Source organism: Furipterus horrens, unplaced genomic scaffold (assembly GCF_987537825.1).
Source record: "Furipterus horrens unplaced genomic scaffold, mFurHor1.1.pri manual_scaffold_6, whole genome shotgun sequence".
NCBI lineage: Eukaryota > Metazoa > Chordata > Mammalia > Chiroptera > Furipteridae > Furipterus > Furipterus horrens.
The window spans coordinates 100,669,692-100,695,119 of NW_028327176.1; the positions used below are offsets into that span (position 1 = coordinate 100,669,692).

The 25,428-nt window shown below is 37.1% G+C and overlaps 2 protein-coding genes across 3 annotated transcripts in view; one reads left to right on the plus strand and one right to left on the minus strand.

Annotated features, from left to right (window-relative positions):
• Positions 1–500: 500 nt before the first annotated feature.
• On the minus strand, positions 501–16,660 carry CENPQ (centromere protein Q). 2 transcript variants are annotated; one of them, XM_090280462.1, is made up of 8 exons: positions 16,521–16,660; positions 15,534–15,588; positions 14,393–14,519; positions 13,769–13,837; positions 9,283–9,412; positions 2,714–2,824; positions 2,489–2,566; positions 501–1,435 (listed from the first exon to the last, which is right to left on the minus strand). In XM_090280462.1, the coding sequence occupies exons 1-8, from the start codon at positions 16,620–16,622 to the stop codon at positions 1,304–1,306; spliced, it is 804 nt and encodes a 267-aa protein (XP_090136588.1). In that variant the 5' UTR covers positions 16,623–16,660; the 3' UTR covers positions 501–1,303. The 2 variants fall into 2 exon arrangements, with proteins under 2 accessions (XP_090136588.1, XP_090136587.1); XM_090280461.1 differs by having other exon boundaries at positions 2,705–2,824.
• Positions 16,661–20,872: 4,212 nt separating this feature from the next.
• Positions 20,873–25,428, plus strand: part of MMUT (methylmalonyl-CoA mutase) — a 33,584-nt gene continuing 29,028 nt past the window's right edge. Inside the window, exons 1-2 of the mRNA XM_090282560.1 lie at positions 20,873–20,988; positions 24,564–24,988. Of these exons, the coding sequence (XP_090138686.1) occupies positions 24,604–24,988 (385 nt within the window). The 5' untranslated portion in view covers positions 20,873–20,988; positions 24,564–24,603. The remainder of the gene's footprint in view (positions 20,989–24,563; positions 24,989–25,428) is intronic.

A 25,428-nucleotide genomic window follows, 5' to 3' on the forward strand; every position in this document is an offset into this window, starting at 1 on the left:
AATTTTAATGTACCTCCTCCTGTCCCCACCAAAAGCTATTATGAACGTCATGATTAATGATAAAAATCAGTGGGTTGGGGCTCTATTGGTCACTTTAAAATCATGAAGCTCTAAGTTTCCAAGTGAAGAGTATTTAAGTTTTAAAATATTTTGTAAAATCTTTTAGTTGCTTCACCTGACATTGCAGGCCACTGCCGCAGTATAGGTTTCCATTATTGAAGATTTTCTTTCACTCTAAAATCCATTAATGTCCTTTTTGACCATTACTTCCTAAGAGGAAATTGCTTTTGACCCTTTTACTGAGCTGCCTAGGGTGTCCTGTGACATGTGGTCTCTCACTTCAGTGAGCATTAACTGAATTTGTTTAATGAAAGCTGTGTTGCTGGAGGTCTCTGCCTGGAGGATATTAACAGAATTATGGCACCTTCTAAATTAACTGACAAATAATTCTAGGTTAGACAAAAAAGATAATTAATTTCAGTTATTTTATTTTACGAGTAGATAAAAGCAACCCAGACACTGTACAGTAGTTAGAAATGAGTTTTGATTTATTTTAGCAATCATTTATTCACATGTATATACATATTATCATCACAATGAGGAAAGGTTTAGGAAGTTTTTTGGTTTGGTTTTTGTTTTAAGGGAATAAATGTGCTTATGTTTCTTTTCAGTAATTTTATAAAACAAAAGTACAAAAGTATGATTTGATGATAGGGGATAATAAGTATTCAGCATCTATTCACTGAACCAACCAAATAAAGTGTTTATACTACCTCCAAAGTTAAGGACACATGACAAATCTTAATTATAACACAAAGTCTAGAGAGTTATGTAAAAAAGTAAAGGCATTTGGGGATTTCTCAAGTTCCAGATATCCAGACAGAAAATGCAAGTTATCAACTAGAGAATAATAATGATAGCAAACATGATTTTATGAACTAGGTACTATAAACACTTTATATATATATATTAAGTCACCTATTCCAATTTCCTCTGCACTAATCAATAAATGAACTCTATTTGGCCATTATACATCATTAAATTGTGACTGTTCATATTTTATGGTTTCAGGTAAATAACTGAAATACAGCAACATAAATATGAGTTCCTAGACTTGGCAACTGCTCAAAACAGTTTTCAGGGCTACATTACATACTAATGGTAGGTCAAAAGCTAATTTTAAACTCTATATTAGGAAATAGTAATTCTGGAGAAGCCTTAGCCTCTGAAATGTCATCATAGGTTAACAGTTTTACAAATTTATAAACATTAAATTAATATGTAATAATCTGAAAAATATTCTTTAAGAGGCATCCAGTCTCTTATAGGCTTCTTCGATGAAAGTTAGCATGTTCTTTGTCTGAGATGAATTATGGAGAACATCCAAGTCCTTCAGAAGAGCATTCTGGTTTGGGATTTGTGCCAAAATTTCTTTCTGTGGGTACAATGTATAATTAGTTAAAAAGTTTTTTTACTGAGACATAATTGACACGTAACATTGTTAGTTTTAGGTGTATAACACAATGATTCAATATTTGTATATATTTTGAAATGATTACCACAGCAAGTCTAGTTAACATTCATTACCATACAGTTACAATTTTTTTTTGTATATCTTTTAAGATTTACTCTTTTAGCAATTTTCAAAAATACATTATTATCAACTAATTACCATACTGTATGTTACATCCCCATGACTTATTTTACAACTGGAAGTTTGTGCCTTTTAGCCACCTTCACCCATATAATCGGTTTTTAATTTTATTATGAAAAACATCAAATGTATGTTATTTAGAGAATGATATAATAAATCTCATGTACCTATCGCTCATCTTCAATAACCATAACTCATTGCTGTTCTTCTTTCAAATCTATATTATTCTGTTTTCCCTCTGTCCATTTCTGCTACTTACACTGTAAGTGAATTATAGATAGGAAAATTTCAAATTACTTTTTGAGAAAATGTAAAGATTGTCTCTCACTATAAACATTTGCACTATACTATCTACTTGGTCCTTTAAAAAAAGACAAATTACCAATATATATAGTCTATTACAAATAAGATATGATACTACTTTATGAAGAGTTATATGCCATTGTTAGAAGCATAAACAAAAGCAACTGTCGGAATTTACTTCCAGAAACCTATCCTATAGTTATATGACCATACAAATGTGTAAAAATATACATATAAGAGTATACTCAGCATTATCTTTAGTTGCAAAACTTATTTATTTCCATTAGTAATTCATCAATTATATTATGGTACACCCATACAATGGAATATTATACAGCTATAAACAAGAACGAGATACATCTACACAAATTGACAGAGAAAGATGTTCAAACTTTAGTGTCAGATGAGAAATAATTGTTTGAATATTTATGCCATGAATTCCATTTTTAAAAAATGAAACAGGATATATAATGCTTTTAAATATCCAATTCATAACTAGTGATACAGTTAACATAGTAAACTGGTACTTACCTGAAGTATGGGTGCTTTGAGACTCTTCTGAGAAAGTTCTGGAATGGACAGTACCCCATTACTATCTATGTGGAACATCTAATGTAGAAAAAGAAGGCTACATATTATTTCAAAGGCCTAATTTTTCTCAATGTATTACACTCAAAAGTTGTCTTGGTAAAATGTAAGCACTAGAAACTACACCCAGGGTCTAGCAATACATTATTAAACAATTACCTGTTTTACCTTTTCTTCTTCTTCTTCCACCTCAGTTATCAGAATTTGAATTTTGTTCTTTAGGCTCTCAATATTCCCAGTCACTGACTCTGTGGTCTCTACTATTTTATCTATTTCTTCCTGAGTCAGAAAGAGAAAGTTAACGTTTCAAATAAAATAGTTTATTAAATAAAACTCACAAAGATATTAATATACATATTTAAAAAGCACCTTATATATTAAAACATTGCTTGAAGAAACTGGTAAATATATTTTTTTCTTTCAAAAAACAGACTTTTTAGAAACTAATTTACCAAGGCCATACGCATTATAAGGAAACAGTTTCCTGAAACAAAAAGATATACGCCATGTTCAAGAACGTTTCCTCAAAAACTTACAAAAGCTGCTAGCATCAGACTCTGGAAGACTCATGTAAATCCAGCAGAGCCCACGGACTGATGGCCTAAAAACCCTGTGTTCTGCCTGTTCATATTTACCCCACCACACACCTCTGGCAATCACTGATCCTTTTATTGTCTCCACAGCTCTGCCTTGCCCAGAATGTGATACAGTTGCAATCACATAGACATTGCCTTCTCAGATTGGCTTATTTAAATTAATAACATGCATTTAAGGTTCTTCCACGTCTTTTCAGGGCCTCAAAGCACTTTTAAATGCTGAATAATATTCCACTGTCAAGATGTGCCACAGTTTATTAATCCATTCACCTACTAAAGGACATTTTGTTTTTCCCCCAAATTTTGGCAACCATGAATAATGCTGCTGCAAAGATCTGTATGCAGTATTCTCCTGGATCATGTGCCAAAAATGTTTAGTTTTGTGCCAAACTATCTTTGAAAGTGGCTGTACCACTTGAACTTGTTTCTCAGCCCTAATTTCCTATGAATTGGTTGTTGGATTAAGAGACTGCTGTCAAATACAAATATAATGCAAACCACATGTATTAATTTCCCTGTCTGTTATAACAAATTACCACAAATCTGGTGGCTTAAAAGAACAAATTTATTCCCTCACAGTTCTGGAGGGCAGGTGTTCCAAACCAAGGTGTTGGGAGGGCGGTGCTCCCTCTGCAGGCTCTAGGGGAGATTCCCTTCTTGCCTCTTCAAGCTTCTGAGGCTGCCAGCATTCCTTACAGCTGCATCACTCCAATTTCTGCACATTTGCACATGGCCTTTTCCTTCCTGTCTGTGTCTCTTATAAGGACACTTGTCACTGGATTTAGGTCCTGTCCAAGATAATCCAGGATGACCTCATATTGAGATCCTGAACTTAATCATATCTGGGAAGATTCTCTTTCCAAATAAGATCACATTCCAGGAGTTAGGATTTAGACTTATCTTTCTGGGGGCCTGCTCCACTCAACTCATACAGAAAGGAATGAATAAGAGCACTGAATGAAGAGTTTACAACATCGACTAAAATTTTTCATTTAAAATTTTAAAAAATTTTGTTCTATTGCTTTGTTATTTTCTTTGGGTATTCCTACCAAACCCATATTGCATGTCCTTTGCCAAATTTGTATTTGCCGCTTTTTTCTTGATACCTTTAAAAAACAACCTTTCTTTTTGTAAGGGATAAAGAAGCAAGCCAGTGACTCTCAAACCAGTAAGAGATAATTAACAGATAAACCATGGAAAAGGGGTGAGGAAATGACATTCTGCAGCTCCTCATGCATATCTCTGGGATCAAAAGGAGGAAGATTGTTGTCACCAAACACAGAGAAATGGGAAGATGTAGCTAGATAACTTTGCAAATAAGTTGGAGATAGACCTATAACCAGATTACCCTTAGTTAATCACACCCTGAGTTAAGTAGTTAATCATGTTAGATTGTGAACCTGGATTAACAAGTAATGGAGAAACGGGGGAGAAGGAGAGGGGAGGGGTAGCTAATCACATTAGTATAAAACCAGTTTTCTTTGTCTACTTCCTACGAATATGCTCCTGGCTGGCAGTGTGCCCGACCCTGCAGACTTGTGAATAAACGCCTCTCTTTGCTGCTCAAGTCCTGTGTCCCGCTGTTTTATTGTGTTTCTCACATTTTTGATACTTAAAATTTTCTCATTTTACCTTCTATTTATTGTAAGCATTACCTGTTGCGTTTCTTTGCTTTAGTACTTCTAATTTAGTCTGTATATCCAAAAAGCTTTGTCTTTTATTTTCTAATTTTTTCCTGAATTCTGTAGCTTCATTTTTTAGTATAGCAGGTATTTGAATAATGTTGTTTCGTTCAACTTCATTTTGTTATAATGTTGACAAAAAAAAAAATTGATTCCCCTCTGGGGCCACCACACCTGTGCGGAAATTGCACATATTCCCCATGTCTGTGTGGATTTTTTCCAGGTTTTGGAAAGTCAACACCACCCAACAATAACTATGCTACAGCAGGAAAAAGCAGTGCTTCCAAGTAATGCACAAAGGAGAAAACTAATAAATACAAATTCTACAAACTCCTAACTCAGAGACTCTCTTATGCCAGTGAAGAACTTTTCTGCTTCAAAGGCCAACAGTGCTTCTACTGAGTAACTGACTGCCAAGCAAACCATAAACTGCTGTGACATAAGAAATATATATTCGGTCTTTGCTCCTGGTTCCTGGCAGAACTTCTAAAACCCTTGTAACTTCTAAGTGATGGGGGCAGAATAAGAACATATTTAATTATAGCATTTTTTTTTTTTTTTTGTCCTGGTTCTTGGCCCAGAGCTTTCAAAACTCTTGCAATTTTCTGAGTGACTGGGGTGAGAGTAGCATCTTTTGTTATTCATAGTAAGTCCTTTTCAACCTTACCTGAGTTTATGATAATAAATGACTCACAGAGGATGAAGGCTGGCCTGAGATTAGAGAATTGAAACCTGCAGCCCCCCTCCTTGATCTCTGAGTAGGGGAGAGGGTCTGGAGATTTAGTTAACAATCAGTGTTCCAAAGTGACAAAGCTTCTATAAAAACTCTCAACGACAGGACTGAGAGCTTCCAGGCTGGTGATCACATCAATGTGCTGGGAGGGTGATGCACTCTAAGAGGCATGGAAGCTCTGCACCCCCTCTTTTTGGCTGTTCCTGAGCTGAGTCTTTTATAATAAACTGGTAATAGTAACTAAAGTGCTTCCCTAAGTTCTATGAGCTGTTCTAGCAAGTTGTCGGACCTGAGGAGAGGGGCCCATAGGAACCCCTGATTCACATACTTGGTTGGTGAGAAGTACAGGAGGCTTGGACTTGCAATTGGGACCTGGGATCTGAAGTGGGAAGGCCGTCGTATGGGACTCAGCCCTTAACCTGTGGGATCTGTGCTAACTCCAGACGGTGTAAGAATTGAATTAAAATGTAGGGCACCAAGCTGGTGTATGCAGAGAACTAGAGGACTGCTTAATGTGGAAAAGTCACACATTTGGTGTCAGAAATGGTGAGTAAAGGATGTTTATTCCCCATTTAATTGTATTTATGCTTTTGGCACATGGAAGCCTAATTTTAGCTGTAAAACAAATGCCTCCCAGTATTACAAAAATCATACCATTATTTACTATCTCTGATAATTTTCAAGAGATTTATGTAAATATTAAATGTTAAGATAACACTTAGCATTCTCATACTTTAAAAACCTTTTAAAATAATCTTAAATGTTAGACCTGAAACAATAAAAATCCTAGGAGAAAAATAGGCAGCAAAACCTTGGACACTGCTCATAGCAATTTTTTATCAGCTATATATCTCCCAAGGCATGGGAAACAAAACAAACAACAACAACAATAAAAACAAATGGACTACATCAAACTAAAGTTTTTTCGCAGCAAAGGAAAATATCAACAAATAAAAAGACAACCCACAGAATGGGAGAACATATTTGCTGATACATCTGGTAAGGGGTTAATATCCAAAATTTACAAAGTACTTACAAAACTCAACACCAAAGAAACAAACAATCCAATTAAAAATGGGCAAAGGACCTGAACAGACACTTCTCCAAAGAGGACATACAGATGGCCCACAGACAAATGTAAAGACGCTCAACATCACTAATCATCAGAGAGATGCAAATAAAAACCACAATGAAATACCATCTCACACCTATCAGAATGGCCATCACCAATAAATCAACAAACAACAAGTGTTGGTGAGGATGTGGAGTAAAGGGAATTCTTTTGTACTGCTTGTGGGAATGGAGATCGATGCCGCTACTGTGGAAAGCAGTATGGAGATACCGCAAAATTAAAAATGGATCTATGTACCTTTTGACCCAGTGGTCCCACTTCTGGGAATATATCCAAAGGAACCCAAACACTAATTAGTAAGAACATAAGCACCCCTATGTCACTGCAGTGTTTTTTACAGTAGCCAAGATTTGGAAGCAGCCCAAGTGTCCATCAGTAGATGAGTTGATAAAACAACTATGAGACATTTACACAATGGAATGCTACTCGGCTGTAAAAAGAAAATTTTACCTTTTGTGATAGTATGGATGGATCTGGAGAACATTATGCCAAGTGAAATAAACCAGTCAGAGAAACACAAATACCATGACTTCATTCATATGTGGGATCTAATGAACAAACTGAACAAGGAAAATGGGGACAGACCCACAGATGGCGAGCAAGCTGGCAGCTCTGGGAGTGGGGAATGTGAGGGGATGAAGGGACTGAGCAAAAAGGAAAAAGGACCCATGGACATGGACAACAGTGTGGTGATTGCTGGGGGGAGGGAGGTATAAGGGGACCAAAAAGTAATGTAAAAAAAGACAAGAAAGATTAAATTAAAAAAAAAAGTCAAACTCATACAAACAGAACAGGAAAGTGACTGTAAGGGGCTAGTGGGGAAGGCTGGTAAGGGAAATAGGGATGTTAAAAGGGTATAAACTTTAGTTATAAGATAATAAGGTCTAATGATCTAATGTAAAATATGGTGATTATAACTGATACCATATTGAGTAAGTGGAATCTGCTAAAAAGAGCAGAACTTAAAATGAGCTCATCCACATCTCCCCCCAAAATATGTATGTGAAATAATGGATGTGTTAATTAACTATATGTGTTAATTAACTAGATAAGGGAATCCTTTCCATTCAATCCATACATATATAAAATCATCACGATGCACATTTTAAATACCTTATAATTTTGTCAATTATAACTCAATAAAGCTGAAAGTAGGCCCTGACTGGCATGGCTCGGTTGGTTGAGCATTGTCCTGTAGAGCAAAAGGTCATGGGTTCGATTCCTAGTCAGGGCACATGCCTAGGTTGCACGTTTGGTTCCTGATGGGGGGAGTACAAGAGGCAACTGATTGATGTTTCTCTCCTTTGATTTTCCCTCCATTCCCTCTCTCTAAAAATAAATAAAATCTTAAAAAAAAACCCAAACCCATATTAATGTCATCCAACTGTTAGAAATAGTGTCAGTTCTGAAAATATATCCTTGAAACGTAGTAACATTGGGAGAAATTTAAACATAATCTCACCCTATGGAAAGCCAGGCAATCACTAAAAAAATACCACCCTATTAATTTACAATATTTGTAGATTTGTCACTCAGAAACAAATCCTTCCAACATTATCTGAATTACTGAATATATGGAAAAACTAAAATAAATTATTTGTGAATTTTGAACTTTGTACTTACTGAATTGCCGGCAAAGAAAGACCTAAGCGCCACGCAAACAAACTATTCCAAAATTATTACGGGATATATGGCCCAATCTATTTGCTTTAGTTTTTATAGTTATTTAATAAACCCCTTAAGGTTGCTTTTATTTTTCTTTTTGGTTTGTCTGCACTCTTTTTTAAAAATTACAGTTGACATGCAATATTATTTTATATTACTTTCATGTGTACAGCACAATGGTTAGATATTTATGTAATTTATGAAGTGATCTCCTGATAAGGTACTTTTCTTAACTGTTCAAGTAGCCACTAATTAAAAGGCTGAAGTTAATTATGACAACTAATATTATTTCCTATTAACTCCTAAGGATAGTGATTAGGAATCATGTTCTATCTGACATTAGACTGACTAGGTTTGCATTACAACTTGAAGCAGTTTTCTAAGGTTCAGCTATAAATGTTAGAATGTCTTCTTTCACATTTGTAGAATGAAGATAATAGAGCACAGAGCTCGGTAAGTCATTGTGTGGATGAAGGGATATAACTGTCAGTGCTTAGAACAGCACCTAGAACCACGAAAGCCCTCAATACATATTAGCTATAATGGTAACAACAACAATGATGGTGACTGTGTTCCTGACAATAAAGTACCATATACAGGATGGAAAAACTAATGTTGTCAAATTCTACAGAATTTAGTGATGAGTTCCTATAATTTGATAATCAAAAATACTAAGACAGTTCAGTTATAAAGTTTGGTAAAAAATAAAATGGATACTTAATCACTAGTATATTAGAAATACTTTTAACTTTGAAGGCCTGAAGTTTAGGCAAAGTTTTTGCTTAGATTAAAAAAAAAAAAGGAATTTAATCAAAAAACCTAGTACAAGATCTAGTATTTATTACTAGCAGAATATCATAATAATGTAAAGAACTTTTTGGTCTCTTCCCCTTCCCCCTAGTTACAAACTCACTGTTCGAATCTCATACCTGCAATGATGCCAGACCTTCCTCATTAGCTCTGTGATTCTCCTTTTCCATTTTCAGTTGACTTGACACACTAGTTAAATCCTTCAGCTTTGGGGGAGGGACTTTTAGGGTTTCACACAGCTGTAGCAATCTTAGGGATAGAATAAAAACACAACTATTAGTTTATATTTTGAATACCATTAGTATTTTTTTTTTGTTGTGAAATACTGTTGTCATCTTTGTTTGCCCCACTTTCCCAAAGGTTATAATCTTTAACAGTGGCTAGCCTTAGCAGTAAGACTTCCCAAAAAAGCCTACACAAATCATCTTTTAACCTTTCATTTCATTAAGATTTACTTCAAATCATGGGGGCACTAAGGCTGCTTCATAAAAGGAAAATTTTCTATTTTACACACTTAACAATTACTTACATGCATTTTAAAATAAAAATGTCCTTGTGTTTTCTAAATGTGTTTCCTGGGCTATTTCAGCTCATAAGCCTATCACCTACTGTGAATTACTGGGTAGGAGATGAAGCCCTACTCTGTAAGTCTTAACTATGAACCTGGATTCCAAATCTTAGTTGTTTTAGAGAACATGACCAGGACTTCATCAGTTAACCTAATTTGATGACATTAAAGAAAACTGAATCTGATACCCTTTAAGGCAAATAACACACTAAGATTAAAGTGCTTTGTTTTGAAGTACTATCAACATGAATAGTATTCAATATTAAAGTTAAAAAATAAATCTTTCTTCAAATTGGGTTGATTAGAGCACCAATAGAAACTGACGTACCACTACCCTCAGTAGTGACTAATATAGCTTTCTTTCCACAATTTGATTCTTGAATTCCATAGTAGGAAAATCTAAATTTGGTTGCTTCTACCTAATAGGAGCATACTGGGGTGCTGTGTTCTGTTACCTAACTTGAACAACAGTGGAACCCAAGACATCTTCCTGGAGCTTATTAAAATTACTAATTTTTGTAAAAAAATAGTAGGCAGTATAAACCCTACCAATCATAATTTTCATTAAACTGTTAAGATAAACTTCAGTTAGCCAGAAAATCATCATCAGGGTATCATGTTTAAGCATATAAACCTGTCTGCATATCTTCCCAAGAGGGATAAGCTTTTGATTTCTTAACTAAAATAGTTTCCATTGATGAACAGTTTTTTCTAAAGTTTATTAAGTCAATTCTGTGGAAGAGTTATCCACTGTTCCAAATGTTCTAAATAGTGGTCAGATTTCCAGGATTCTTTTACAATCTAATTAAATTCAAGGTATAGTATGAATACACCCTGCTATAGTAACAACACCTAATCACCATTTATATAACATTGTTTCTATAGGCCAACTTTCCCAGAGCATGTTCCTCTAGAAATTGCAGGGGCTAACCAATTAAGGTCAATTTGCTAAGGCTGTATTCACTGCTGTATTAGTAAAAGGGAAAGTATCTTCGGTATGGTTATTTTGGGAATGAAAGAGTGTGAGTTGTGAAAGCAAAAATGAAGAGAAAAACAGGCAGTCTTTGAATCATGCCTCCATGGCTGCTATGTGATGAAGAGATGGCCTGTATGTTGAAGAGAATTTAATCTTTTCTGATGACCCAGGGTGATCACAGTGAATAGCAGCTACTATGTACTGTTACGTTCTCATTTATACATCAAACATGTTATTTGTCTTACATTAAAAAGACCATAAATAGGACTTCCGGCCAAGATGGAGGCGTAGACAGACACGCTGCATCTCCCTCCACAACTAAGAAGGACTACATCTACCTGAAAACTAGAAACAACCAGAAGTTCCAGAAAATCAAACAACATGGAAGTGCAGCAAGCAAAGATATAAAGAAGAAATACTCATCCAGACAGGTAGGAGGGGCGGAGCCAGGACGGGGAGAGGATGCAGTGTGGTGGTGGTGGTGGTGGTGGCGGCGGCAGCAGTGGCAGGCCAGCAGAAAGTGCAGTCACACGTTTTAAAAAGTCAGGAGGGACACCTGGAGAGCGTCCCCAGCTCCTCACCGGACCTCGAAGCCCACAGTCCCAGCACCAGAGAAAATCAAGCCTCATTGCTTCTGACTGTGCAGACCAGTGGGGGTTGGGGTGGAGGCAGAAACTGCCAATCTCTCAGCAGAGTCTGCTTGTTTAAAGCGCCCCCATGGTCCTAGAACATCCGCAGACCCACCCACTATGGGAATGACAGCCAGGGCAACAGCTAGAGGGGCACCAGTCCAGTGCGGAAGTGGGAGAGGTGCCTGGAAAAGGGGCGAGTGCTGGGCAGGTGGCATTGTTCCCTCTCGACCCCTCCCCCACATACAGTGCCACAATGTGGTGAAACAGGTCGCCCTGTCCTGATGAATCCCTATGGCTCTGCCCCTTACAACGTAACAGGAATGACAGCTCTACCTGGGATGCGGAGGCAAACAACCACAGGAGCCTGTCAGAATGAGGAGACAGAGAAGTATGGCCCAAAGGGGGGAACAGATCAAGGTTCCAGTGGGAGAACTAAGCAACGAGGAGATAGCCAACCTAATAGATGAGGAGGTAGACAATCTATCTAACAGACGTACAATTCAAAACACTGGGATAAAGATGCTCACAGGCTTGACAGGTATGCTTGAGTACGGTAAATGCATAAGAGAAGCAAAGGTTATGCTAAGTGAAACGAAGGATAATCCACACAAAACCAATGGTGAAGGGAAGGAAACCGGGGTTCAAATCAATGATTTGGAACATAAGGAAGGAAAAAACAGTCAACCAGTGCAGAATGAGGAAAAATTCCCAAATTTTGTGAAGGAGAGGGACATACAGGTCCAGGAAGCATGGAGGGTCCCAGGCGAGCTGTACCCAGAGGGGACCACACCAGGATGCATGATGACCGAGATGCCAAAGGTGAAAGATAAAGATAGAGTCCTGGGGCAGCAAGAGAGAGGTGGAGAGTTGCTTGCAGGGGGATGCCTATAGGACTGACAGCTGATTTCTCAGAGGACACTTTGCAGGCAGGAAGGGACTGGCAAGCAGTATTCAATGTGATGAAAGGCAACCTGCAACCAGGATTACTCTATCCAGCAAAGCTATCATTTGGAATGGAAGGGCAGAGAGAGTGCTTCCCAGACAAGGTGAAGCTAAAGGAGTTTATCATCACCAAGCCATTATTATATAAAATGTCAAAGGGGCTTACTTAAGAAGAAGAAGATCAAAACTATGAACACTGAAATGACAACAAACTCACAACTATCAACTACAGAATGTAAAAAATAAAAACAAAATCCAACTGAGGAAACCAGAATAGGAACAGAATCATAGGTATGGGGATCATTTGGAGGGTTATCAGCTGGGAGGGGGAAAGAGGAGAGATGGGGAAATGGTGCAGGGATTAAGAAGCATAATCAGTTACTACAAAATAGACAGGGGGATGTTAAGAATAATATAGGAAAGGGTGAAGCCAAAGAACTTATATGCCCAACCCATGGACATGAACTAAGGGGGGTGGGATTGCTGGACGGAAGGGGGGTACTGGGCAAAGGGGAAAAAAATTGGGACTACTGTAACAACATAACCAATAAAATATACTAAAAAAAAAAAAGACCATAAATAGCTATACCTTTATTATATTTTATCTCATTTATTAGCTTTTTTAGTTCCTTCTTCAACAGTAGGCCTATAAGCCATTTACAGGCCTGCTTCTAGCAGTCTTTATTTAATGTCAGAAACTAAGATGCAGAACGTTCTTCTATGAAAATAAAACATGCAAGTACTAGGAAAACGTAGTCACTGAAAATCATTGACAGTGGTGTTTTTAAATTTTTTTAAAAAGATTTTACTTATTTTTAGAGAGGGGAAGGGAGCGAGAGAGGAAGAGAAACATCGACATCAATTGGTTGCTTCTCTGACACGCCCCAGCTGGGGACGAGCCTGCAACCCAGGCACATACGTGCCCTAACGGGGAATCGACTGCGGGACAATGCCCAGTCACCTGAGCCACACCAGTCAGGGCTGCTTTGCCTTTTTAAAAACACATGAAAAGAAACCTCCATTTGTGACTTGCCACAAGATGAAGAACAGTAATATCCTGGAAAATGACACTTGCTGCTTGTGCAAATAATGTAATACATTATAAAGGTAAGGAAAAACAGAGCAATAGGACAAATTTCTATAGGATAAATAAGAGTGGTGAACACTTAACTTCAAATTGCTCAAAACAAAGTTGAAGAGTTCAAGATGACAAAATATTTTTCAAATCCCAATACAGAAAAGTGAATTATGGAAACAGGCATTTTGTCATTTTCAGATTCTTCACTAAAAATTCTCTTAACTCAGAATTGCATATAGCAGCAGTTTATGATGGAATATACACTCTCAAGTTTTTCCTCTTTTTAAAACAACAAAAACCCCAAATGAAAAACTTTTATATTCCACAAATGTCTGTTTTGGCAACATAGGAACAGATTAGATTTTTACTAAATATATTTTAATAATTTTCTATTGCATAATTATATTACCTTTTCTTCAGGCAATTGAGATGATATTGAATTTGTTCATTTTCTCTACTTTTGTTACTCAAAATTGCTCTAGAAAAGGAAAAAAAAGATTGAATAAATGTTAGTTCGTAACACAACTAATTAAGTCTTAGTTTTTCTTTCTTTCAAGTGACTCTCCTTCCTAGCCAGGCTGAATCAATCACTTCTTCTATATATATTTTAAGCAGAGGTATAATCAAAGTTCTTTTTATCAATATTATATGTTGTATTTGATTTATATGCCTGACTATTCTGATGGATTTCAGTTCCTTGATGGCAGAATCCTTATTTTCTTTGTATCCTCTGGCATGGTAACTTCCATATAAAGGGTCAATTTGAACTCAACTTCTTCCTGAAGTGGCTCCTATCGCTGGAACATGTTAAAGTTCACAGATCAGGCCACATAGACTTCATATTTATTTCCTTGATGGAATTCTATGTTTCTGAAATTAATACTTTTTTTACTAAGGCTAATGCCATTGAAAAAAAAAATCTTCTTCTGAAAGGGAAAAACACCCTCACTGTAATAGATAACATTTAAAAGAAGATTGTCTATAGAAAATATAAATAGAAAACAAGAGTTAAATGGAAAAGTTTCTTACTCACATTATTACTGTTTCCATCATAGTCTGCAAATACTTTCTGCTATTCTTCGAAAGAGGCTGCCAGGTTTTTCTCCTGCTGAATGCTACCTTTACCTTTCTTAGACTAGCTTGCTCTGTTTGTCCTGCCTCTGGTGAAAGAAGAAACTCTTGTCAGTCTAGAAGACTGTATATTTCTACTTAAAAAGTGACTGAAGTATAAATTTATCTAAAAAAGCTAGTGGAATTATGAGAAGCAACATATTATAAAGCTGTATTTCCTTTTTATTGAACAGCCATACATGCCAGGTATTGAATATGAATATGCTATTGTTATCTTAACTAAAATAATATTAACCGATACTGCAGATACAAATCCAAGACAATTTTAAATGAAGAACTAAGCTACAATGATTAGGATTCAACATAAGAGTATGGGTTTCAGAAATGACCTTAATTAAAGAGTTTGTTAAGACTAGAAAACTATTTTTACTAAATGTTGAATGACAACTGGAACAAAGAGATTAACCAAACCACAGTCAGGTTTAATAGATTGCTAACTGTTCTACTTACAAGGGATAAACAGGAATTATACTATTGGCACACATGAAGATTTGTTTTGGAAAGAAGGGAGATTAAATAATTATAAGACTGCAAAGCATTATAAAAGCAAAAGTACTCTGCACTATGGAAGTATAAAACCAGATGATATAACCTGGTCTTTGGTGAAAAAAGGCAGGGAATTCTTCCAGGAAAAGGTGATATTTAAGTAAAGATGAATACTCTAAAATAATTTACTCCAAATAAAATTAGATAGTTGTTCCAAACTAACCTTACAGTGGTGGCAGAACAGAAGCATATTTGTCTTAAAGAGAAATCAGGTCGTGTTTCTATAATATCACAAATCAGTAATAATTGGGACTGTGGGACACTTTTCTCTAGTTCCTATCAATTTTATAATCCTACACAGTATTTTGCTAGTGATGGTGAATAAAATTTCAGTTGACCAAAACAACTAACCAGTAAAAATTATTCTTGCAAAAATGAGACTGCTGCTCTTTATTACCATCTTTTGCTTTTGCAGAACTCATAAATAAGATGCTGTTAATTTTTTCACGAATATAGGCAGCTTAAGAAAGACTAAATAAGATATAGAAAAGAAGTACCTTCAGAAGACAGACGCTTTGGATGATTTTTATTTTTTTTCACCGTGCTTCTAACCTAGTGGGAAAAACATGTGCACATACAGAGAGAATTAAACATCAAATAAAAAGTTATTACTTTGGTAATAGAGTGGTCATGTATATTGAAGAGAATTCATATAACTTATGGTTAGATGGAAAAAAGTATATTGCCACTTCTACAGAAAAATATACTTGGCACAGGCAAAAAATACACTAAAGCAATTCCTGGACAATGGTGATAACGTATAATAGAATTTCATGTGGTATAAACGATGTCTTAAAGAAATCATTACTCATTTTGCCAGTGAAATAGTGCTATATACTTCACCTGCAAAACAAATAGAGGCATTCTTTTAGAAGAGATGGGTAAAATCATGGTAGGAAAAAGCTAATTCCCACCAAACTAATTTTTCTCTTAGTAAAAATCTTCACCAACTGCCAGATCCTGTCTTTAACATACGAATGCCACAGAACTAGTACACTTTATTCCTAGTCTTCCCATTTAAGCACTTTAGCAATGCCCTATGATCTGCTCCTCCCCAAAGAATTCTCTAATACCTTCAGAATTGAAGTAAACAAGTTTTATCTGAGAACTTTTACAAATCATGCTGTAACAGCTCCCATATAACAACGAGAATTACTAAAACTTGCAGTAAGTGACTTTAGTCCTCAGATATTCTTTTACAGAGAATGAGTGATATTTCTAATGAAGAATTCTGGATCAGCCTTGACTGGTGTGGCTCAGTGGGCTGGGCATCATCCTGCAGACTGAGGAGGACTGAAAGGTCACAGGCTTAATTCCCGATCGGGGCACATGTCTAGGTTGTGGGCCAGGCCCCTGTTTGGGGGCATGCAAGAGGTGACCGATGGATGTTTTTCTCTCTTTTTCCCTCCCCACTCTCTCTAAAAAAATAAATGAATATCTTTTTTAAAAAAAGTTCCAGATGATAAACTAGATATTTTCATTACCTCTTTCTTTGATAACTTCACTTTCTCATCACCTGTTGTTCTTTTTGGATTTCTTTTTAACTGTTGAGACCTTTTCATGCAAGCATTTCCTTTGCTAGACATCTTGATCTAAATAGTGCTCGATTCTAAGAGTGCTTCAAAAAATCTGTAAAGATGAAAAGGACCCAGAAAAATGCTTAAGATTTGTATAATATTTTATTCAAAAGACTTCCTATAAATGTTCCAAATTGGCCTTTTAAACATTTAAAAACAAATAACACTGGTTCTTATTAAAGTAAGGATATCTAGAATTCAATTTCATTCCTATAAGTTTTCCATTTGTATGGCTTTTAAAAATCATTTAAAAATGCTTTTGTATCTCTAACTTTATACTCCCCCATAGAATAACATTATCTCTATGTTTAAACCCATAAAATAGATATGTAAAATGTTGAATTGTCTTACTCATGTCACAGATAACTGTGATATCTATTATCTCACAAATATCACTCAGATCTCTTTGTTTTAAGCCTAATGGATTTATCATTCAACTTATGCCAAAGATGGAAAGACGTAATTTTTAGAATGATACCATGAATCTATGTTGTTCAGATTCATGTGGTAAAATCATTCATAAAAACTTAAGCTATATAACTCTGTCTGGGTTATGTGCATTTTAACAAGAGCACAGAAGTATACTGAGTCCTCTGTCCCTCCCGCCCCCAGATTAAAAAACAGGCACAGAAGTGGGGTTGGGGATGTCAATGACGAAATTTAAAATAAATCCCTTTCTCTATCTCATAGTCCTTTATCACCAAACTAATTTCTGCTAAAAGAAGCAGAGGACTAGGATATTTATTCTTGCATTAGGCCATAAGGAGTAGATGGCCAGAAGTTAGGTATAATATACATGGATATATACACACACATACACAATGTTTAGTATATGCATTTTATATGTATATTTTTAGGCACAAACAGCTAGATACATAGATAAATCAGTCACCATTCTTTTTCTAAAAATTCAGAGTTAATTATATTAATAGTTTGTACATGCAGATTTAGACACATAATAAAAGGGGTACCCTGGATAAATCTATTCCCTCAAATTTTAAAAGAGGCTTCAAGTCCTCCCCTCCCCTCAATAAGAGTGACAATAGTGGGAAAGAAATGGCTGAAAGATCACACTTGGGGATTACAGGTGAGATCATTTACAAAAAGCAGGGGAAGCTCAAATAAACTTTTCCCTGCTCTTGAAAAACATGTTACCTTACTCTACAGCCAATCTGCTAAGTTCCATTCCTGAAATACCCAATTCTCTCAATGTGATATTCATGCCCTTATATTCTCCCTATTTAAAAACCAATCCATGCAAGTGTTTCACTTATGGATCTCTCTTGCAAGGTCTGTCCTGTACAGCACTTCAGGTTGTTTACTGAGAAAGAGTAATCCAGTGAGGAAGCAAATGAGGGCCAGAATTTAGTCCTTGTTCCATTTGGCAACTTACAAATGGTACAGATTCCTTTTCACTTCTATTATTAACACATGGAGTCTATGACCCCTTGTCTTCAATCTTGGCAAACACTGCAGCTGTTTGAGCAGAATATGGTGGAAATGGTGCTGTACCAGTTTACTGGCCTAAATATGAAGAGAATGGCAGCTGCAACTTTGTCTTGCTTGGAATATTTGCTCTTGGAACCCAACTACCATGCTATGAGACAGGCCAACATGGAGAGGAACTGAAGCCCCAAGCAAAAGCCCTAGCTGAACTCCAAACCAACAGCTAGCACCAACTTGCCAGCCTGGTGCATGTACCTGAGCCAATATGCCGCAGCTGACACTGCATGGAAAAGACATGAGTCAGTCCTACCAAGGTGTTTCCAATCTCAAATTTTGAAACCAAATAAGTGATTCTTAAAAAAATAAAGTTCTTCCACAATGCCTGTTTTATAACATCCAAATTCCTTACCATGACATTTAAAGTCCTTAACAATCTGTTCTGTCTAGCTTTCCATACTTCTTTCCCGTTACTCCTGTTGCATCTCCCTCTCTGGCTAGATTTATGATTTCCTGAACACACTTTGAGTAATGCACACACTGTACCCTCTAGTGGAGCTGCTCCTGTGTCTCTGCCTGGTCTCTCTGATCATGAGCCACCTGCTTTTCAAAGCCTTCCTAACCACTCCATTTCATTGCTCTCTAAAAGTCTACGGGCTCCTATGGGCTCTCACTTTCAGCCGGCACTTATTTATAGTTTAGTTGTTAATCATTTTTTCTTGATATTTATTCAATAACGTAATTCAGTACTATTGCAAGTTTGAGTCACAAATTGTTACAGTCCTTTTAAATATAGAAATTGAGAGTATTCATTTAGAAATTTGATAGCAATTTGCAACAATTCTGTGTATTCTGAATCTGCTCATAGAATTGGCTGTGATTTTTCTTTTTACATTTCATTTTTCTAGTAATTTTTTTTTCTCTAAAATACAGGCTTTCTATTTTAGAGCAGTTTTAGGTTTACAGCAATAATGAGCAGAAATTACAAGGAGTTCCAGTATAACCCGGTACCTCCTCCCAGCACTACCCTTCCCCACCATCAACATCCCACACCAGTGTGGCACAGTTGCCACAATCTATGAACCTACATTGATACATCATGGTACCCAAAGTCTATAGTTTACATTTCAGTCCATTTTTGGTGTTATACATTCTATTGGTTATCATAATAATTCATTTTTAATTGTAATTTACAGAAGTGTCAGTTGTGACTGATTTAAAAGAAAAAAAACGGTCCTTTATCACAGACAGTTTGAGAAGTACTGTTTTCACTGATACTTAAAGCCACAAATCACTATGCAATAAGTTTCTCAACCTTGGCACTATGAACATATGCAATGGGATAATTCTTCATTGTAGGGGCTGTCCTGTACACTGTAGGACGTTTAGCAGCATCCCTGGCCTCCATCTGCGAGATGTAAGTAGCATCTTCCCGGTGTGACAACCAAAATTGTCTCCAGATGTTATCAAATGCCCCTGGCAATGAAACCGCCCCAAGCTGGAACCACTGCCAGCAGTGAGCCAGGGGTGAGGATAAATTGCCCAGGTTCCAAATCCTGGCTTTGCCATTTAACTAGCGGTATAGCCTTGGCAAATATATTTGCCCCCTTTCCCCATTGGTAAAATGTGTTAATAAAAGTACCAACGCCAAAAGCTTTTATAAAGTTAAAATTTTGTACAGAATACATAAAATGCCTAGAACAATATCTGGAACACAGCTCATACAAAAAGGAATAGAAATTTTAGCTACACAGGAAATCATGGCCTAGTGGTAGTGGGTAGAGACAGATATAACATATACAATGTGACAAATGTTACAGGAGACGAATGAGTGAATGACTATCTCAGAATGGTGTGTGAGGGTCAATATACGGAATTCAGAAAAAAAAAATTAATATTTTAATTACATTTTGAAATACTGAGCCAGAAGGAAGGAGAATGAAGTATTCGACAGAAGAGAGCAAAGCCTGATGGTAGGACAGCTTGAAAGAGACTGGTGTATTTAGGGCCGGGAAAAGTTCAGCGACTTTTAACGCGCACGGAGGACTGGACAGAAATAACTGGAACGGTAGCTTGCGGACAGACTTAATACTGCAGTAGAGAATGTATTCTTCACTGTGTAGGAAACATGGAGGTTCCGAGGCTGTCATGTGTCCTCACCAGCTGAAACTCGTCGAAACCAAGTATCTCCATCTAGACCTCTGTGTGGGCAGAAGAGGTGAGCACGACGACAGGCAAAACATAAATAAATGACACGTGACGCCAACGGAGGGCGCCGCCGCCGACCGCAGTCCCCTCAAGGCCAAAGACGCTAATCTCTAAGGCTGCACACTTCGTCCCACGACTGGCTGCGGGAGAGATTAAGGAAGGAGGGCGAGGGTGAGGAAGATTCAAGGAGACGGGAAGAGAACCTGCGTGGCTTCACTCCGTCCTCGCGAATCAAATTAAGTCAATCTGTTGGCGCGCAGGGCAGAACTGTTCGGACTTCCCTCACTTTGGAAAAGTCACGTCACGCGAATCAAATGCAAACCGCGGAGTTTGTCACAGACACGTTGGTCACAAAACTCCTTCCCCAACCTGGACCCACTGGCGGGTTAAGTGTTTTCACTACTCACCCACGACTCCTCTTCAACCATTGAGAAGCTGCGCTCAGAGCAATTCGCGCCCAAACCATCTAAAGCCCACGAGACCCGGAAGTGGATTTGTAGAAACCGGAAACGCCTGCAGGGAAAGACTGGCATCATCAGGAGCGCGCCCACGAGAGCGCGAGGGGATTGGCTGGAAGGAGGGCGTTGTCGGCTCCCCCTCCCCGCCCCGCCCCTGGCTGGCTTTGGCACTTAATCCGTGGGGGGCCCAGCTCGAACTGGCTGAGCTGGGGGCGCAGAGGTACAGCCGCGCTCTCCCAAAGCCGGAATCCGAGGCAGGCCGGCCAGTGAGTAGGCCTCTGCACCTTCGGGCACGTCAGCCTTTACAAATCTCTTCATTCTTCTGGCTCTTCTGTCCCGTTTACCTCTGTCCTCTAAGCCTCTGTTCTTTTCACCCTCCCACCTTCTTGACCTTCCTACTGTAGCAGGATACCGCTCTCCTCTGCCTTTATCCTTAGGTTTAGATTCTGCACCGAACTCTCACTTCCAGTGAGGCCCTTGGGAGTTCGGAGATGTTGCTGGAAAGGTGTTTTTAACGCCCGGGGTCCATGTCGCCATTTCTTTGGCAACCCAGGCACCCCGAGGTTCTTCTAGGCAGAGATCACTTCTTGTACGATTCCAGAAGGGTGCGTTGGTTCCATATGTTATTGTGAGGTATTTTTGTTTGTTTGTTTTTGTTTTGTGTGTGTGTAAGAGGTGGCGGTATTCAAAGTGACTTTCTATATACAGGTGGACGTAACGGTGAGAGGTGGAATGAGAAAGACAGGTCTAAATTGACATAACATTGTTAAGTTACTGACTTGTTCTCAGTTCTGTCAGAAGCTTGGAACCGTGGATAGTGTATGTGTGTAAAGTTTTAGATCACGTGATGATTTTCTCCCAATATGTCTAATGATGTATTTATTTATTCTAATATTTAATTTAATTTGCATGCTGTATGTTATCTCGAACATTGGCTGAACATTAGAGGTGGCTAGTTCTTGAAGTATTAATGTGGACCTACATGTAAACAGCCAAAACTTGGAAGTTATGTGCTTTACCATGTTGCTTCTTTGAATGCTTGAAGCCTCTCCTGGTGGATCTTCTGAGAAAATTTCGTTTTGTTGCCATTAGTAGTAGTTGTGTTCTTACCTAAAAACAATGTCTATTTCCAGCTTGTACCAATTTGCCATGTGATTTTCAGGAAGTCACTTAGGGGAGGACTTTTCCCAATCATTTGTCCCGGTTTAGGGAAGCCCCACGAGTATTTTGTGTGAAATAAGTATTATTTCCTGTCTACATTTTAGTCTCAGTTTTTAAATTACCTGTTATATCATTACTATCCTAATGGTTCAGTTATTAACTTAATTATTTTTCTCACCTGCCTTTGAAGCTAGTACGTGTAGTATGTGGCTTGAAAGAAGATGGATGACAAGGACCCCATGTGTATAATAGAATAAAAACATAATAGCTTTAAAAAAATAATGGGAATTGTATTTCCATTAGATTTTATTCTATGCAGTTTTTACCCAGTTGAACATATATTTACAATTTTTATTCTGATTCTTTCACTTAATATTTTTTAGCCCATCTCCTTTTTAAAGAAACTGTATGATATTTTAAATTTTGACTTATGTATAATATACTCACATATAAGTGCACATACAATAATTGTACAATATGACAATTTCCGGAAACTGAGTGCATCTATATAATAAGCATTCAGATCGTGACCACCCCAGAAGCTCCTCTTTTGCTTCCTTTCTGTACTTGCCACCATAAGTAACTATTCTCCTGACTTCTGACGTCAAAGATTAGATTTGCCTATTTTTAAGACACGTTTTAAGAGCTATGCTATTATTTACTTGTTCATTCTACATTATTGATGATGGTTCTAAGTTTTATTACAAGTAAAACTATAGGGAATGCGTATTTCATGTAGTAAGTTTCCTAGGAGTGATCCTCCTCAGTGGAATGGTATAATAATTTCTGAGACTTCTTGTACATATTGGCAGTTTGTTTTCTGAAGTAGTTAAAGCAGTTACTACTACCACCAGTGGTTTGTGTCTTTTGTTTCACAACCCCCTAACAAAAGTCGGGTATTCTTATATTCTATTATGCTATACTAAGTCGATAGGTAAGAAATTGTATGGAAAATAGAATTTTAAGCTCACATTACTTCTTGACTTATCTACTATAAAACAATATGGAATGATGAACATATTAATAAAATTTGCATCTCAAAATCTTTAAAAATGCTAGGTTCTAACAAGTAGTAATTCAGGTGAACAGTGTACTGCTTTGCTGTGTGGAATTTTGATCAAGATATATATATATAATTTCTTTTGCCCTGGCTGGTGTGGCTGAAAGGATTGAGTTCCCACCTGCAAACCAGAAGGTTGCTGATTTGAGTACTAGACAGGGCACATGCCTGGATTACAGGCCGGGTCCCAGTTGGGGGTGTGTGAGAGGCAGCCACACATTGATGTTTCTCTCCCTCTCTTTTTCCCTCTGCCCCACTCTCTCTAAAAAAAAAAAAAAAAAAATCTTTAAAAAAAGTATTTTATTTTTCTCTGGATCTTAATTTCTACATATGTAAAATGATGAAATTGGACTTAACAGGACTTAGACATCTAGTGTAAGACTGTGAACTAGTTATAGGAAATATATATAGACCTAATGTCAGAGCAGTGTATAGACTAGCACAGAAGATACATATTTATATACATATGTGCATATATGTGTATATATATATATACACACACACACACACAAGGGTGGGAAAAAATAGCTTTACAGTTGTTTGTATGGAGAAATAATACAATAATAAAATAAGAATAAACTGTTGTGTACTCACAACTGTAAACCTGCTTTTGCTCACTCCTTTGTATAGAGATATACATGTATGATTTTATATACATGTATTTTATATAAATATATATACCTTACATAAATGTATTTTATATAAACATAAAAAATAGTATTTAATATGTTGTTAATAGATGTATATATTAGAGAAACAGTTCTTTAGCTTACTGAAGAGGCCATTTAGCTCAGCTTGTGGATTCAAAGAGAGGCTGTGAGTAAATTAAGTTCAAGGACTTTGAAATGGGACTGCCTAGGTTCAAATGGCAGTGTCTCACTTTCCTTGTCTGTAAATGGGATAATATTAGTACCTATCTCTTGGTGTTGTGAAGATTAAAATTACTACTCTCTGTATAAAGTTCTTAGAGCAGTGCTGGACACAGAAAACTCTGCATGTTTGAGATGAAACCTAAGCTGAATTAGCTAAAGAAGAACATTGTAGAAAGGTGGAAGAGCAAGAGCAAGCCAAAGAACTTTGGCACATGTAGGGGACTGTAGTTAACCCGGTATTTATAGAACACAAAACGTGTAGAGGACAAAGGCACAGATGAGTCTGAGAGGTAAGCAGGTCATGGAAGGCTCTGAGTACCTGTTTGTCTTCCTTACCACTTTTTTGTCCAGCAGCCGACACAATGCCTGTCATAATGTAAATGTTACATGAACACTTGCAGAATGAAAAAAAATCAAGAGGCTGTATGCTATATCCTCTGTGTGATGCAGAGCCTTTGGAAAAGCTTGAGAAGTGTGACATCAGACTTGCACTGGTGTCAGTGTATAGAACAGCACAGAGGGGCTCAGGACTCATCAGTGAAGCCAGCTAAGGGGCTCTTGAGGAAGAGGACTAGAACAATTACAGTAGCTGTAGAGACGAGAGGCCAAAGTTACAGATATCAGGAAGCAGAAAAGGAGAAGAGATGAAATAATACAAATATACCCTCTTCCTTCTCTTTTCTCTACTCACCAAATGCTTCCATTTTGCTTCTCTCTTAAATAAATATACACTGTGCTTTTTTCCTAGGTCAGTTTTTGTTTCTGTTGGGTGTTTTCCATGCTCCATCATGTTGAGGGCTAAGACGCAGCTTTTTTTGCTTTCACCTCATCACCTGAAGCAACTAAAAGAGTCATCAGGCTCCAGGCTTTTATGTCAGCGACTTCTGCACCAGCAACAACCGCTTCACCCGGAATGGGCTGCCCTGGCTAAAAAGCAGCTGAAAGGCAAAAACCCGGAAGACCTAATATGGCACACCCCAGAAGGGATCTCCATAAAGCCTTTATATTCCAGCAGGGATACCAAGGACTTACCTGAAGAACTTCCAGGAATGAAGCCATTCACACGTGGCCCATATCCCACCATGTACACCTTTAGGCCCTGGACCATCCGCCAGTATGCTGGCTTTAGTACTGTGGAAGAGAGCAATAAGTTCTATAAGGACAATATTAAAGGTGAGATTTCAATGTGAGTTATAATATTTATGATCATACATATACTTTCTAATCTTGGCTTTTTTTTTTGAGGGGAGGCTGGTTAATCTTTATAAACAATCATGTTATAATTTTGTAGTTTAGAATATACTCTGAAAAAAATGAATGGTTTTCAACTTCCATGGTCAAAAGATAGGTGAGCCAGAACAAAATACTAAATTCTTGAATGGAATCAACAGTTATATGCACATTGTGTAAAGGGAATTAGGTGAAGTTGTAAGAAGAAAAGAGACATTGGCTTTGCCTTTGAAAAGCTTTTAATAAATATTATTTTAGAATAGGAGTTGGAATAGAAAATGGGTTAAATGATGGCCAAAGAAAGCAATAAACAAATAATAGTGTGGTACAAATATATTTAGCACAATCTGGCATTCATTCTCTGAAAATCATATTTACTATTT

Excerpts from the sequence above, each read along its gene's own strand:
- CENPQ (XM_090280461.1), bottom strand. The coding sequence starts at position 16,622 with ATGTCTAGCAAAGGAAATGCTTGCATGAAAAGGTCTCAACAGTTAAAA. Across the intron at positions 15,589-16,520 it reads TGAAGTTATCAAAGAAAGAG|GTTAGAAGCACGGTGAAAAA; the intron begins GTAATGAAAATA and ends TTTTCCCACTAG. Across the intron at positions 2,567-2,704 it reads AAGAAGAAAAGGTAAAACAG|ATGTTCCACATAGATAGTAA; the intron begins GTAATTGTTTAA and ends TTTCTACATTAG.